The sequence below is a fragment of the Ornithorhynchus anatinus genome, chromosome 16, assembly GCF_004115215.2.
Source record: "Ornithorhynchus anatinus isolate Pmale09 chromosome 16, mOrnAna1.pri.v4, whole genome shotgun sequence".
In the NCBI taxonomy this organism is placed as follows: Eukaryota; Metazoa; Chordata; class Mammalia; order Monotremata; family Ornithorhynchidae; genus Ornithorhynchus; species Ornithorhynchus anatinus.
In genome coordinates this window covers 3,066,778-3,083,290 of record NC_041743.1, presented here as the reverse complement: position 1 = coordinate 3,083,290, position 16,513 = coordinate 3,066,778, and the positions used below count along the sequence as shown (strand labels likewise).

The window sequence follows — 16,513 nt, the reverse complement described above, 5'->3', positions numbered from 1 at the left end:
AGCGTGGCTCAGTGGAAAGAGCACAGGCTGGGGACTCAGAGGTCATGGGTTCGAATCCCGGCTCTGCCACTCGTCAGCTGGGTGACTGTGGGCAAGTCACTTCTCTGGGCCTCAGTTCCCTCATCTGTAACATGGGGATGAAGACTGGGAGCCTCACAAGGGACAATCTGATGACCCTGTATCTCCCCCAGCGCTTAGATCAGTGCTCGGCAGATAGTAAGCACTTAAATACCAACATTATTATTATTGTCACCTTGTATCCTCCCCAGTGCTTAGAACAGTGCTTGGCACATAGTAAGTGCTTGACAAATGCAATCATTATTAATCCCCATTTTCCAGATGAGGGAACTGAGGCCCAGAGAATAATAATAATAATAATAATAATGTTGGTATCTGTTAAGCGCTTACTATGTGCAGAGCACCGTTCTTAGCGCTGGGGGAGATACAGGGCCATCGGGTCGTCCCACGTGAGGCTCCCAGTTAATCCCCATGTTACAGATGAGGTCACTGAGGCCCAGAGAAGTGACGTGACCTGCCCACAGTCACCCAGCTGACGAGTGGCAGAGGCGGGATGCGAACCCATGACCTCTGACTCCCAAGCCCGGGCTCTTCATTCAGGGAGGGCAAGCTCCCCGGCCGGGGGGGCGGTCAGGGCTTCGCGGAGGGTTTCCCGGAGCGGTAGTAGGAGACGAGGCCGGCCAGAAAGGCCAGGCCCACCCGGACGGCTCCACCCCAGGCCGGCCCCGGCGCGGGCGGGCCGGTGGGGCCGAGGCGCCTCGTGCTCAGGGGTCGGAGCACCCGCTGGTGCTGGGTGAGAATGGTGTGGCGGGCGGGAGGCCAGCGGCCCGGCCCGACCAGGCGGTACTGGAAAGGCGTGCAGGGGCCCAGCGCCACGTGCAGGGCCAGCGCCGGATCCCTCAGGAGGAGGCGGAGGAGGCCCGGCCGCGCCCCGATCTGCTCCGCCACCTCGTCCGCGTACTCCACGTGGTCCACCTGGATCGTGTGCCGCCCCGACCGCACGTACCTGCAGCCGGAGGAGAGGCCTGCGTGACCCCGTCCACCCCTCCAGACACACACCACGGGCTCGCACCCCTACCTGCGTGCCCCGACGTGCAGGCGGGTGGTCCGCCTGGATCGCGTGCCACGCCGCCGGCGCGGGCCCGGAGCTGTGCTGAACGGGAGCGTTCTGCACAGGGTAAGCGCTCGGTAAATACAAATGACTGACTGAACCATCCCCGTCACCCCCCGGCGGACACACCCTCGCGGGCTCGCATATCTACATGCCAACACACACATACATCAATCAGTGGTACTTATTGAGCGCTTACTGTGGGCAGAGCACACCCACGCATTGTGCATTTATCTATGGTTCTATTTATTCTGACGCTAGGGATGCCTTGTCTACTTGTTTTGTTGTCCGTCTCCCCCTTCGAGCCCGTTGTTGGCTGGGGATCGTCTCTACCTGTTGCCGAATTGGACTTTCCAAGGCTCTGCACGTGGTAAGCGCTCAATCAATACGACTGCATGAATGACATGAAGGAATGCAAAGCGCACACTCACACGTGTGCATGAACACTTACACACGTACATGCTCACAGGCACCCACACACCCTCACACACGCAACCCTCTCCGTGCACACACAAACCACGCTCTCACACATCTACATTCATTCAATCGTATTTATATATAGGCACCCCCGCTCTCCCACACACCTCAAACACACACTCCTCCCCCCCGACTTCACAGACACATACACACACACACAGATCCAGACATCCACACTAACTGGGAAATGGCCCTCCCTCTCTTGGCGGGGAGAAAGGGAAAGGTTAGAGGTCACAGGTGGGAGGTCAGAAAGAGGGACCGGGGGGTGTCAGGGCTGGTCCATCCCGCCGGCGGTCCGACCTCGCCGATTGCATCCCTTACCGTTTCTCCATGGCCTCCTTCCGCTTGTCGATGTCGGCCGTCATGATTTTCGTCGAAGGAAGTCGGCTTAACCCTAGGAAAGAAAACCAGGGGCCGGCTAGCCACCGGCCGAGCCAGGAACGGAACGGACGGGCCTCGGCTTGACTCTCCCTCCCTCCCGTAGCCGAGGCCTGGAAACTCCCCAGGTGCCCCCCCTGAGAGGGTGTATATACATTCATATTTACAATTCTGTTTATTTGTATTAATGATGTGCAGATATCTATAATCCTATTTATTTATATGGATGCTGTTGACGCCTTTTGACTTGTCGGGATGCCTGTCTCCCCCCTTCTAGACTGACAGCCCGTCACGGGCGGGGATTGTCTCTCCTTGCTGAATTGTACTTTCCAAGCGCTTAGTCTTCCCCTCCCCTCAGCACTGTGCTCATTTGTATATATTTTTATTACCCTATTTATTTTGTTAATGAGGTGTCCATCCCCTTGATTCTATTGCGATTAAGTTGTCTTGTTTTTGTCCGTCAAAGGGCAGGGATTGTCTCTTATCTGTTGCCGAATTGTCCATTCCAAGCGCTTAGTACAGTGCTCTGCACATAGTAAGCGCTCAATAAATACTATTGAATGAACGAATGCTCTGCACACATTAAGGGCTCAGTAAATACGATTGAATGAACGAATGAAAGGGCCCGAGCCTGGGGGCCGGAGGACCTGGCTTCCAATGCCGCCTCCACCACTTGCCTGCCGTGTGAGTTTGGGCAAGTCACTTCACGCCTCTGGGCCTCAATTACCTCAACTGCAAAATGGGGATTCAGTACCCGTTCTCCCTCCTACTTAGACGGTGAGCCCCAAGTGGGACAGAGACGGTATCCGGCTTAATTAACTCGTTTACTCCTCCAGCTCTTAGGAGAGTGCTTGGCACGTAGCAAGCGCTTAACAAGTACCATAAAAAAGTCACTTCACCTCCCCGGGACCCCAGTTTCCTCATCTGTAAAATGGGAACAGGGTAGAGAGTGAGCTCCATGTGGGTCAGGAACTGTTTTGGCCTGATTAACCCCAGCCGCTTAGAGCAGCGCTTGACACATACTAAGCGCTTAACAGATACGATAAAAAGTCACTTTCACCTCCCTAGGCCCCAGTTTTCTCATCTGTAAAACGGGAATAAGCTGGAGCGTATATGGGACAAGGTCTGTGTCCGATCTAATAATAATAATAATAACCGTGGTATATGCTAAGCGCTTCGTATAGGCCACGCTGGGGTGGATACAGAGAACCAGCGTGGCTCAGTGGCAAGAACCCGGGCTTGAGAGCCAGAGGTTGTGGGTTCTAATGCCGCCTCCGCCACTTGCCAGCTGGGTGACTTTGGGCTTGTCACTTCACTTCTCTGCACCTCAGTGACCTCATCTGGAAAACGGGGATGAAGACTGTGAGCCCCACATGGGACAACCTGATGACCTTGTATCCATCCCACTGCTTAGAACAGTGCTTGCCACATAGTAAGCTCTTAACAAATACCATCATTATTATTATTACAAGCAATTAAAGGTTGGACACAGTCTCAATCTCCATTTTACGGATTCATTCATTCATTCAATAGTATTTATTGAGCGCTTACTATGTGCAGAGCACTGGACTAAGCGCTTGGAATGGACAATTCGGCAACAGATGGAGACGATCCCTGCCCAATGACGGGCTCACTGAGGTAACTGAATAATAATGATGGTATTTGTTACGCGCTCACTATGTGCCAAGCCCTGATCTAAGCTCTGGGGGAGATAGAAGGAGATCAGGTTGTCCCACGTGGGGCTCACAGGCTGCATCCCCATTTTACAGATGAGGTCACCGAGGCACAGAGAAGTGAAGCGACTTGCCCAAAGCCACCCAGCTGACAAGTGGCGGAGGCGGGATCAGAACCCACGACCTCTGCCTCCCAAGCCCGGGCTCTTTCCACTGAGCCAGTCCGCCTCTCAACTGGAGTTCAGAGAAGCAAAGTGACCCGTCCAAGGTCACACGGCGGCCAAGCGGGGGAACCCTTGACCTTCCGACTCGTAGGCCCGGGCTCCGCCGAGGACGCCACCTCCACCCCAGGGCGAAGGTTTAATGAAGGCCGTCGCCCCGAACGTGGTCCTCGGCCAGTCCGGGCCGCGGGCCGCCCGCCTCGAACACGCACCCTTGAAGACGCGGGCGGCCCAACGGCACTGGAGCTCCGTGAGGGGTAAGACGATCCCCAGCGGCTGAACGAGGCCTATGACGGCCAACGTTGGCTTCTCCAGGGCTGGGGGGAACACCAGTTTGTAGAGGGACACCTGGTTCTCTCTGACGGGGATCACGCCTTCCAGGAATGGGAAGGAGATGGCGTAGCCAGTGGCGAAGACCACCACGTCGAGGGGGCCTTCTCGGGTGCCGTCCTCGAAGACGGCGTCGGTCTCGGCGAACTCCTCCACGTTGCCTTTCACCACGATTTTGCCGGAGATGATGAGGTCGGGAAGGCCGTCGCTGACGGTCGGGTGTTGGCTGAGGGGGCTGTGGGGTAACGGAAGGGGCCCGCAAAATAATAATGTTGGTATTTGTTAAGCGCTTACTATGTGCAGAGCACTGTTCTAAGCACTGGGGTAGATACAGGGTGATCAGGTGGTCCCACGGGAGGCTGGCAGTTAATCCCCATTTTAATAATAATAATAATAATGTTGGTATTTGTTAAGCGCTTACTATGTGCCGAGCACTGTTCTAAGCGCTGGGGTAGACACAAGGGAATCAGGTTGTCCCCACGTGGGGCTCACAGTCTTAATCCCCATTTTACACATGAGGTCACTGAGGCACCGAGAAGTTAAGCGACTCGCCCACAGTCACACAGCTGACAAGAGGCAGAGCCGGGAGTCGAACCCATGACCTCTGACTCCGAAGCCCAGGCTCTTTCCACTGAGCCACGCTGCGGGTGCTTACCTTCCATCGATCCCTCCATCAGTGGGTCTTTAGTAACAATAATAATGATGGCGGCATTTGTTAAGCGCTTCCGAGCACTGTTCTAAGCGCTGGGGTCGTCCCAGGTGGGGGCTCACATTTTTTAATCCCCATTTGACAGCTGAGATAACTGAGGCACAGAGAAGTGAAGTGACTTGCTCAAGGCCACACAGCAAGCACTGATAATAATAATGATGATGGTATGCGTTAAGCGCTTACTAGGTGCCGGGCACTGTTCTAAGCGCCGGGGTGGGTATAAAGTGAATCAGATCGCCCCACGCGGGGCTCACATTTTTTAATCCCCATTTTACAGATGAGGTCACTGAGGCACAGAGAAGTTAAATGCCTCGCCCAAGATCACACAGCAGACAATAATAATAATAATGGTATTTGTTAAGCGCTTACTATGTCCCAAGCCCTGTTCTAAGCGCTGGGGTGGATGTAAGGTGAATCAGATCGCCCCACGCGGGGCTCACATTTTTTAATCCCCATTTTACAGATGAGGTCACAGAGGCACAGAGAAGTTAAGTGCCTTGCCCAAGGTCACACAGCAGACGTGTGGCGGAGGCGGAATTAGAACCCACGTCCGTTGACTCCCAAGCCCGGGCTCTTTCCACTAAGCCACGCTGTTGCTCTATTTATTGAGCGCTTACTAGGTACAGAGCACTGTACTAAGCGCTTGGGAAAGGGAACGGGTCTGCCAACTCTGTTATATTAAGAATAATAACAATAATGATGGTACTTGTTAAGCACTTACTCTGTGCCAAGCACTGTTTTAAGCTCTGGAGTAGATTCGACGTAATCATTCATTCATTCAAGAGGATTTATAGAGCGCTTACTATGTGCAGAGCACTGGACTAAGCGCTTGGGATGGACAAATCGGTAACAGATAGAGACGGCCCCTGCCCTCTGACGGGCTTACGGTCTAATCAGGTTGTCCCATGTGGGGCGTCCAGTCAGATGAAGGAACTGAGGCCCAGAGAAGTGAAGTGACTTGCCCAAAGTCACCCAGCTGCCAGGTGGCGGAACCGGGATTAGAACCCACGACCTCTGACTCCCCAACCCGCGCTCTTTCCACTAAACCACGCGGCTCCTACGCTAAATAGATCCGCCACCAGCTCTGATCCGTGGAAATGTGTTTTAATTCGGTCAAAACGCTTCAGAGCCGAAGAGGAAAGAAAGGAGATAATTCGAGCTCTGATCTCTGCAAAGTGAGCGTTTAATACAGTGCCCCGCCACAGTAAGCGCCCAATAAAGACCGCTGATCGATGATTGATTAAAATGCTAAAGTGATCCAGGCGTTACCTTTCTAATCCTCTTCAGCCAAAGGCCACCTTGGCTAATGCGGTAGAGATCTGCCTTTATCTATGCTAAATAAATCCGCCAGGAGTTTAGTGGAAATGGGCTATAATCTCTCTATTCCTTTCAATCCAAATACTTCAGAGAAGAGGAAGGGGGAGGGGGGTGTTTAAGTTAGAGCCAAGTTCCCAGGTGTGACTCCTAACTGTCTGGAAAGTAAGCAGCTTGGCTTCAAGGAAGGAGCCCGGGCTTGGGAGTCAGAGGTCGTGAGTTCTAATCCCGCTCCGCCATGACCTCTGACTCCCAAGCTCTTTCCACTGAGCCACGCCATCCACATCTATCGTTTATTTATCTCTGCCTCCCCCCTCTAATAATAATAATAATAACAAATGATAATATTTTAATAATAATAATATTTGTTAAGCGTTTACTATGTGCCGAACTATGTGCGCTGGGGTAGACGCAGGGGGAGTCAGGTTGTCCCACGTGGGGCTCACGGTCTTAATCCCCATTTTACAGATGAGGCCCCGAGAAGTTAAGCGGCTTGCCCACAGTCACAGAGCTGACAGGTGGCAGAGCGGGGATTCGAACCCATGACCTCTGACTCCAAAGCCCGTGCTCTCTCCACTGAGCCACGCTGCTTCTCTAGACTGGAAGCTCGTCGTGGGCAGGGAACGGGTCTCTTTATCGTTCTAGGTGGCCCAGGGCTCAGTCCAGTGCTCTGCACACAGTGAGCGCGCAAGAGATCCGACCGTCCGACCTGTGCTGAGGCAGCAGACCGTAGTGCGCGTGGTTAAACCTCGAATTTAAGATCTTCTCTAGGTGGCTGTCGATCAGTCTGGAGGGTAAGGTTTTCCGGAGCAGATGGTTGACTCGAGTGAAGAAGGAAATGTCCAGCGGATAGCCGTGTTCCCACACCCGGTGCAAAATCCAGGCCCCACGCCTGGTGCTGAGGTAGACCTGGACAGGGGGACAGACCGACGGAGAGATCACCGATTCCACTCTGGGATTTAGGGAGTCGCCCTGGAAAACTGGAGAAGCCTTGGGTTCGACTTCCCCGGGGTTGTGTGACCCTGAGCGAGTCACTTCCCTTCTCTGGGCCTCCCTCATCTGCAAAATGGGGAGTCACTGCCTCCTCTCCCTCTTCACTTAGACTGGGAGGACCAGGGGGGACAGGAGTGTGGCTTAGTGGAAAGACCCCGGGCTCGGGAGTCAGAGGTCCTGGGTTCTAATCCCACTTGTCAGCCGGGTGACTTGGGGCAAGTCACTTCACTTCTCTGGGTCCTCAGTTACCCCAACTGTAAAATGGGGATGAAGACTGTGAGCCCCACATGGGACGACCTCATTAGCTTGTATCTACCCCAGCGCTTAGAACACGCTCGGCGCATAGTAAGCGCTTAGCAAATATAATTATTATTAATTATTATTACTCTGGAGAGGGTGTCGACCTGCTTCCGCTGGGGAACAAAATGACTCTCAGATTGGAAGGGAATTTTTTTTTTTTACGGTGCTTGTTAAGCGCTTACTTTGTGCCAAGCACTAGAGCGGATTCATCCCATTCTCTCTCCCACACGGGGCTCACAGTCTAAATCGGAGGAAGGAGGTTTTAAAACCCATTTTGCAGGTGAAGGAACCGAGGTGCGGAGGTAGGGAAGTGACTTGCCCAAGGTCACACAGCGGACCCGTGGCGGAGCCAGGATTCTCCGACTCCCAGGCCCGGGCTCTTTCCATTAGGCCATGCTGCTCTTCTACCGAATTACTGAACGACTGAGCCCCGCTCCTACCAGGATCCTAAATTTAGCCCGATGGGGAGGAGTGGGTCCTAACGGTCCCCCGATCTCGACAGAAATCTGGACCCCCAAAACCTGGCTCTCTCTTGGACCTGGGGTGGATCTTTCATGTTTAATAATAATAAAAGGAACCAGGAAACTCGGAACTCAGAGCCTAATACTGAGAAGTAGCGCGGCCTAATAGATAGGGCCCGGACCTGGGTTTCAATCCCGGCTCCGCCTCCTGTCCGCTGGGTGACCCTAATAATAATTATTAGTTCTGTAATGTTGGTATTTGTTAAGCGCTTACTATGTGCCGAGCACCGTTCTAAGCGCTGGGGTAGATACAGGGTCATCAGGTCGTCCCACGTGAGGCTCACAGTTAATCCCCATTTTCCAGATGAGGTAACTGAGGCAAAGAGAAGTGAAGTGACTTGCCCACAGTCACCCAGCTGACAAGTGGCAGAGCCGGGTTTCGAACTCGTGACCTCTGACTCCCAAGCCGAAGTCACCTCACTTCTCTGGGCCTCGGTCACCTCCTCCGTAAAACGGGGATGACCCATGTGGGACAGGGACCGGCCCAACCTGAGTAGCTGGTGTCTACCCCAGCTGTTAGAAATTTATCAATCATTTTTATTGAGCACTTAGTGGGTGCAGAGCACTGTATTAAGAGCTTGGGAGAGTAAAATAGAACAGAGTTGGAAGACACCTTCCCTGCCCACAACCAACGCACAGTCTCGAGTGGGAGATAAGACATGAATAGAAATAAACGATGGATATAATAATAATAAAAACGATATTTGTTAAGCGCTCCCTACGTGCCAAGCGCTACTCTAATCGCCGGGGTTGCTACGAGGTAATCAGGTCGTCCCACGTGGGGCTCCCAGTCTTCATCCCCATTTTACAGAAGAGGTCACTGAGGCCCAGAGAAGTGAAGCGACTCGCCCAAAGCGACACAGGCTGACACGTGGCGGAGCCGGGATTAGAACCCACGACCCCTGACTCCCAAGCCAGGCCTCTTGCCACTGAGCCACGCTGCTTCTCACAGCGTGTGAATGGGGTTAATAATGGTATTGGTGAAGCGCTGACTGAGAGCCAAGCACTGTTTTAAGCGCCGGGGTAGATATGTAGATAGGAGCGGTGGGGCTGAGGGAGGGGTGAATAAAAGGAGGAAATCTAAGGGCAAGGGAGATGCAGAAGGGAGGGGAAATGAGGACTTAATCCGGGAAGGCCTCCGGGAGGAGATGGGCCTTCAATAAGGCTTTGAAGTTGGGCAGAGTAACCGTAATTGTAGTAATTGCAATATTGTGGCCAGCACAGAAGAAAGCGCTTATAAATTCCATTTTTTAAAAAGCCACCCGGGGGTCCTTGACTCCTTCCTGCTGGCCACCGGGAGACTGACCCCTCTCCTTCTCCCCTCCACCCCGATCTCCGGGGACGGACGATCGTCTCGGAGCCCCAAACCTGCTCGGCCACACGACTGAGCTCCCCGGCGATATCCGCTCCGGAGTTCCCGATCCCGATGACGAGGATTCGCTTTCCCCGGAAACCCTCCGGACTCTTGTATTCCCGGCTGTGGAAGTAGCGACCCCGGAACTTCTCTATGCCTGTGGGGGAGAGAATGGAAACGGCACGGCCTAACGGATAGAGTATAGGCCTGGGGGGGGGTCAGAAGGACCTGGGTTCTAAATCCGCCTCTGCCGCACGTCCGCTGGGTGACCTCGGGTCGCTTTCCTGGGCCTCGGTTCCCTCATCTGTAAAATGGGGATTAAGAGTGGGAGCCCCACGTGGGACAGGGACTGGGGCCAACCTGATCGACTTGTATCCACCCCAGTCCTTAGAACAGTGCTCGGCACACAGTAAGCACTTAAGTACCGTGATAATGATTATTATCGTTAGTGGGTGGGCAAAGCATTATATAAACACTTGGGAGAGAGCAATGCTCCGTCTGTACGGTGCCGAACCCGTAGCACTGCACAAAGTAAGTGCTCAGTACAGCGCTCTGCACCCAGTAAGCGCTCAGTAAATACGATTGAATGAAGGAAGAGGAGCCCCAAGGTCCCCTCCTCCTCGCGGGGGCCCGGCGAGGTACCGGGGAACGAGTCCAGCGGCAAGTGGGGGTCGGTGTGATGCCCGTTGCAGACCAGGATGCCGTCGAAGACGTGGGACTCTTTCTCCCCGGCGGCCTCCGTCGTCACCTCCCATCGGCCGCTGGAAGGGAAGTCCGGCCGCTTCCTCACGCTGACCACCTCGGTCTGAGAGCGGAGGAGGGCCCGCCGGTCATCCCCACTGCTGCCCCGTCCTCATGGCCTCCCATCCCCTTTCCCGGAACCTGGTCGCACAGAGCTGTCTGCCAGGGACTCGTCTGATTTTTCCTTTGGGGGGGATTGTCCTATCACTTTCTCCTTCTAATCCCAGCTCTGCCACTGACCAGGCCGTGTGACCTTGGGCCAGTCACTTCACCTCCCAGAGCTTCGGTTTCCTCGCCTGTAAAATGGGGATGAGGAGCGTGAGCCCCAGGTGGGACGGGGACTGTGTCCGACACGCTACCTTGTATCTACCCCAGTGCTTAGAATAGGGCTTGGCATACAAGCACCGCCATTATTATTGATATTAATAATGAGGAGGAAGAGTTTAAGTCCTAATTCACAACAACAGGACTCATAGGAGTTAGTCTGAGCTCCTGTAGACGGTCCTCAGTCATCTGGACTCTCTTTTCCAGGGGCTGGCCCAGTTGACAGCTGAGGTGGGACGGGGCAATCCCTCTGACCGTCTGCCCCTAAACCCCGCCGCCCGCGACGTCGCCCAGGATGTCACCAATCCCCAAGGAGGGCTTGGGTTATCGAGACGCCGACCGACTTGCCCAGAGCTCCCTCGCCCTAGCGACATTCTCCTGCGAATGACCTTAAAACGGATGTATTTCAGAAGGTCGAAGTGCGTGGCGAACATCCTCAAATACTCCAGGACTTGGGAATTGTGCATGTAGTTGGGGAAATGGTCCGGGACGGGAAAATCGCTGTAGCAGCTCATCTCCTTGGAGGTGTTGATGGTCACCGACCGGTAGATGCTGGGCCTTCTCTCGATAGGAATTTCCTGCCGAAGAAGAAACCTGGACTGTAGAATTCAAAGAAGCGTAAAGTCCCCCCGGTCCGACCCCATGAACTTGCAACTCCCCCGGCGCTTAGCACGGCGCCTGGCGTGCGGTAAGCGCTTAGCAAATACCACGGTGATCACTGTGTTATAATTTGGGAAGCGGCATGGCCTGGTTTCTTTCGTTCTTTCATTCATTCATTCAGTCGTATTTATTGAGCGCTTACTGTGTGCAGAGCATTGTACTAAGCGCTTGAAAAGTACAATTCAGCAGTAAAGAGAGATACCCCCTGCCCACACCGGGCTTCCAGTCTAGAAGGGGGGAGCCAGACATCAAAACAAGTAAACAGGCATCGAGAAAATCAATAGAATTACAGATATATACACACCATCACCTGGATTCTAATCCCGACTCCGCCACTTGTCTACTGTGTGACCTTGGGGGAGTCACTTCACTTCTCTGGGCCTCAGTGACCTCGTCTGGAAAATGGGGATTGAGACCGTGAGCCCCACGTGGGGCAGGAACTGAGTCCAAACCCGACTGGCTTGTATCCATCCCAGCGCTTAGTACAGTAAGCGCTTAACAGATACCGTCATCATCATTATTATCGTTATAAATAATAAATGCCATGATTATTATTCATATTGCATTATGTGGGTTGCCTTTCTCTGAACCTACTCTCCTGCGTCCATCGCTTAGAGCAGTGTATTTCTGCTCTCCTCCTCCTCGCCGGGGAGCTTACTTGGAAATTCCAGAGCCCGCCAATGTCCTCGCCTCGCTCAAAGCAGGTGGGTTCCAGATCTTCATCCAAGCAGCATTTGATGGCGCCGAGGCCGCTCACCCCCGCTCCGATCACCGCCACCTTCATCTTGCCCGTGGTCCTTTGGAGTCTCGGCGCCGTCTCCTGTCCCGGTGAGAAAAGGAGCCGAGGAAAAGAATCAGGGTGGTATTGGTTAAGCGCTCGCCGCAGGCCGGTCGCTGGACGGTGCGCTGGGCCAGAGACAAATTAATCAGGCCAGACGTGGACCCGGTCTCGCCGTCTAATTAGGAGAGAGAATGGGAACTGAACCCCCATTTTACAGAGGGGGAAACTGAGAGGGAGTGAAGTGACTTACCCAAGGTCGTACGGCTGGCAAGGGGAGGGGTCGGCCTTAAAGCCCGGGTCCTCCGTCTCCCGGGCCTGTCTTCTTTCCTCTCTGCTCCTCTAACGCCAACCTACTCACCGGACCTCGATCTCGTCTATCTGGCCGCCGACCTCTCGCCCTCATCCCGCCTCTGGTCCGGGACGTCCTCCCTCTTCGTATCCGACAGACGATGACTCTCCCCGCCTTCAGGGCCTTATTACAAGCACGTCTCCTCCAAGAGGCCTTCCCCGACTAAGCCCTCATTTCCTCATCTCCCATTCCCTTCTGCGTCGCCCTTGCGGGTGGATTTCCTCCCTTTTCCCACCCTTCCCTCAGCTCCACGGCTTCCCTGTCCATTTCCGTAATTTATATATTTATATTAATGTCTGTCTCCCCCTCTGGACTGTGAGCTCACTGTGGGCAGGGACTGTGTCTACCGACTCTGCTCTTTTGTGCTCTTCCAAGTGCTCAGTGAGGTTCTCCGGACACAGTTAGTGCTCGATAAATACGACCGACTGATTGGCCACGCTGCTTCTCCAGAAGTCACGCACTTTATGCCGTATTGATCTGAACGATATAAAGGCCCCCCAAAGCTTTCCATTTGTTATGGTCCTTAACACAGCGCTTGGTACATAGTAAATACTTGGCAAATATCCCAATAATAATATTATCATTATGGCTCCCTAATGGCTTCTCAGTTTAGAAGCAGCACGGCATAGTGGATAAAGCATGGGCCTGGGAGGCAGAAGGTCATGGGTTCTAATCCCGGCTCTCCTTCTCCTCCCTCTAATGCCGGCGAGTCGTTTCCGACCCATAGCGACTCCATAATAATAATGACGTTGCTATTTGTTAAGCGCTTACTATGTGCCAAGCACTGTTCTAAGCGCTGGGGTAGAGACAAGGTCATCAGGTTGTCCCACGTGGGGCTCACCGTCTTAATCGCCCTTTTACAGACGAGGTCGCTGAGGCCCAGAGAAGTGAAGCGACTTGCCCACAGTCCCACAGCTGACAAGTGGCAGAGCGGGGATTCGAACCCATGACCTCTGACTCCCAAGCCCGGACTCTTTCCACTGAGCCACGCTGCTTCTTTATAGCGCGAAGCTTCATCAGCGTATACACGCTCTTCTGCGTCGAATTCACGGGAGAGGCTTAACAAATACCACGGTTGTTATTATTATTATTGTGACCTTGGGCCGGTAACCACTTCTCTGGGCCTCCGTTTTCTCACCTGTAAAATGGGGATTGAATCCCTCTTCTCCCTCCTACCTAGACTGTGAGCCCTGCGCGGGACAGGGACCTAATTAACTGCATCAACCCCAGAATTTAGAGCAGTGTTTGACACACGGTAAGTGCTTACCGGTTTGACACATAGTGAGTGCTTAGCAGATATCAGAAAGAAAAGAAAAAAGACCCACCTGCGAGAAGGGGAGAATTCGGGTTTTCTGGACGTCCAGATGTCTGTCTCCAGTTGAGTGGCGGGTGCAAGATTGAGGCGGTGATCTCCACCCTCCACCCCTGGGCCTTCAAGGATGTTTGGACTTTCCAGATCCTGCTTTATGCTGCAACTCCTCCTCTTCGCCCTCTCGGTTCGTGGCTCCGGACTTAAATCCGGAGAGGCCCTTTTTAACCGGACAGGTTCTCCGTCGGGATTGGAGGACCCAACCGCGATTATTCAATTAATAAATGGGGCCGCCTTCCCGCTCCACCAACATCAAAGAATTTTCGGTGGCTTAGCAGAGCAGAGGAAGATCCTGTCAGCGAAAAACTTGGATTGGAGTTGACTCCTTTCGGATAGTAATAATAATAATAATGGAATTTGAGTTGACTCCTTTCAGAGAGTAATAATAATAATGGAATTTGTCGAATCCCGGCTCTGCCACTCGTCAGCTGTGTGACTGTGGGCGGGTCACTTCACTTCTCTGTGCCTCAGTGACCTCATCTGTAAAATGGGAATGAAGACTGTGAGCCTCACGTGGGACAACCTGATTGTCCTGTATCTCCCCCAGCGCTTAGAACAGTGCTCGGCACATAGTAAGGGCTTAACAAATACCAACATCATTATTATTAAGCACTGACTATGTAAAAAGGACTGTTCTAAATGCTGAGTTCGATGTCATGTAAGCACATCCAACACAGTCTCTGTTCCACGTGGGGCTCGCAGTCTAAGAGGGACGGAGAAGAAATCTCCCCTTCTAGACTTGCGAGCCCGTTGTGGGCGGGGATTGTCTCTATCTCTTGCTGAACTGTATTTTCCAAGCGCTCAGTACAGTGCTCTGCACACTGTAAGCGCTCAATAAATATGATTGAATGAAAGAATGAATACAGACCTAGCATACTGGTCACCCACATACACTCATAACTCCTGTTGCAATTCGGTACATCTTGATTTCCATCCTTGGCAGCTTAATGATAATAATGATAATAATTATGAGATTGAGATTAGATGAGATTAGAGATTAGAACCCGGGTCCTTTTGACTCCCAGACTAATGCTCTTTCCACTAGGCCGCACGGCTCCTCTAAGAAATTATAATTATTTGGTGTATACATATATGCAAAAAATGAATATATAGATACATATATATGTGTGTGCGTATGTCAGTGCTTAAGCAGCATGACGTAGTGGAAAGAACACGGGCCTGGGAGTCAGAAGGAAGCGGGTTCTAATCCTGGCTCCAATACTTGTCTGCTGTGTGATCTTGGACAAGTCACTTCACTTCTCTGGGCCTCAGTAACCTCATCTGTAAAATGGGGATTGAGACTCTGAGCCCCGTGTGGGAAAGGGACTGTATCCAACCCAATTTGCCTGTACCCACCCCAGCATTTAGTACAGGAGCTGGCACATAGTAAGTGCTTAATAAATACCATTTTTTAAAAAAAATGACATAAATCTGTAAGGACTGAGGCCAGGGATAGGATTCAAAATCAATTAACCCACGGTGCTCATTGAGGGATTACTACGTGCAGAGCGCCGTTCTAAGTGCTTTGGACAGTAGAATACGACAGAATTGCTAGGAGCGGAGATTGGGTTGCTTTTTTATGATATTTGTTAAGCGCTTCCTATGTGCCAGGGATTGTACTAAGTGCCGGGGCGGATACAAGATAATCTGGTGGGACACAGTCCCTCTCCCACCATCTTAATCCCCATTTTACTGAAGCCCAGAGAAGTGATTTACCCAAGGTCCCGCAGCAGACGAGTGGCAGAGCCGGGATTAGAACCCAGGTCCTTCTGACTCCCAGGCCCGGGCTTTATCCACTGGACCACGTAGCTTCCCTAAAAAATACGACCTATTTGTTAAAACACGTATAACAAATACCGTGAAAAAAAATACGATAAAATTGCCGAGGGTGGAGGCCAGGCTGTCCTCTGTGGGCTGGTGGGGGAAGGATTCCGGAAAGAGGCCGGATCTTTGGATGACTGGAAACGGTTTCTGAGATTCAAATAGTTGAACCTCCTGGGTCGGGCTATCACAGAATATCCCAGGCAGTTCAGTAAATCCCTAGAGATGTCACAAAGCCCCGCAAGGGACATTCAGACACGTTGACAAAATATGTGGACAGATAAAAGTGCATTTTGCCCTTAGGTGTTTACACCCTTTCTCAACACATAAGAATCTGCGTATATTTAACCGTACACTCCATTATTTATTCTGATTAATTCTGATAATTCACCCTGACATTCCCTTTCTCCAACGATTTTTAAATAAGCCGCCTGTCCGTCCGCCTCCCCCTTTAGATGATCACCTCCTTGGAGGAAAAAAAACAGGGGGTCTCGTGTCCGAATACTTTCCCAAGTCCAACGCCTCACACTAAGCGCATCGCTGAAGGTGGTCTTGAAACAGCTCTGAGGTTTTCTTCCACAGAGAGGAGAGTGGAATTCAGAAATGGCTCACCCCTTGGAAGCCGTCTCGATTATTCTGAATTAACTGCGGCGATCGTTAAGTGCTTACCGGGTGCCAGGCACTGTACTAAGCGCTGGGGCGGGGATGAATAAAGGGAGCACGTCAGGGTGGCTCAAAAAGGAGTGGAAGAAGAGGAAAGGAGGGTTTAGTCAGGGAAGGCCTCTTGGAGGAGATGGGCCTTCAACGAGGCCGTGAGGCGGGATAGAGTGATTGTCTCTACCTAAGCGCTTAGTTCAATGCTCTGCACACGTTGCGCGCCGAAGAGATTCCACTGACGGATGACCGATTGACGAGGAGCCTCCGGGGGCAAGGTTTCTGGAACCGTTTTCTGGGACACCACGTCCCGGAACCGGTGGCGCGGGAAGATTTCAAGTCCGACCGGTCCACCCGGTCTCTCTCCCCACCCTACGGGGAGGCCGAGGGGAGAGGCAGGAGCAAGGGATTCTCG

The 16,513-nt window shown here is 52.7% G+C and overlaps 1 protein-coding gene across 1 annotated transcript; it reads right to left on the bottom strand.

Moving 5' to 3' along the window:
• Positions 1-648: 648 nt before the first annotated feature.
• Positions 649-11,042, bottom strand: LOC100076707 (flavin-containing monooxygenase 5-like). Its single transcript, XM_029080959.1, has 7 exons — positions 10,854-11,042; positions 10,042-10,204; positions 9,414-9,556; positions 6,941-7,140; positions 4,091-4,443; positions 1,928-2,000; positions 649-1,024 (listed from the first exon to the last, which is right to left on the bottom strand). Exons 1-7 carry the CDS (start codon positions 10,977-10,979, stop codon positions 649-651), a joined length of 1,434 nt encoding a protein of 477 aa, XP_028936792.1. The 5' UTR covers positions 10,980-11,042.
• Between the last annotated feature and the right edge of the window lie 5,471 nt (positions 11,043-16,513).

Excerpts from the sequence above, each read along its gene's own strand:
- LOC100076707 (XM_029080959.1), bottom strand. The coding sequence starts at position 10,979 with ATGAGCTGCTACAGCGATTTTCCCGTCCCGGACCATTTCCCCAACTAC. Across the intron at positions 9,557-10,041 it reads GCCGCTGGACTCGTTCCCCG|GCATAGAGAAGTTCCGGGGT; the intron begins GTACCTCGCCGG and ends TCTCCCCCACAG. Across the intron at positions 4,444-6,940 it reads GGTCTGCTGCCTCAGCACAG|CCCCCTCAGCCAACACCCGA; the intron begins GTCGGACGGTCG and ends GTTACCCCACAG.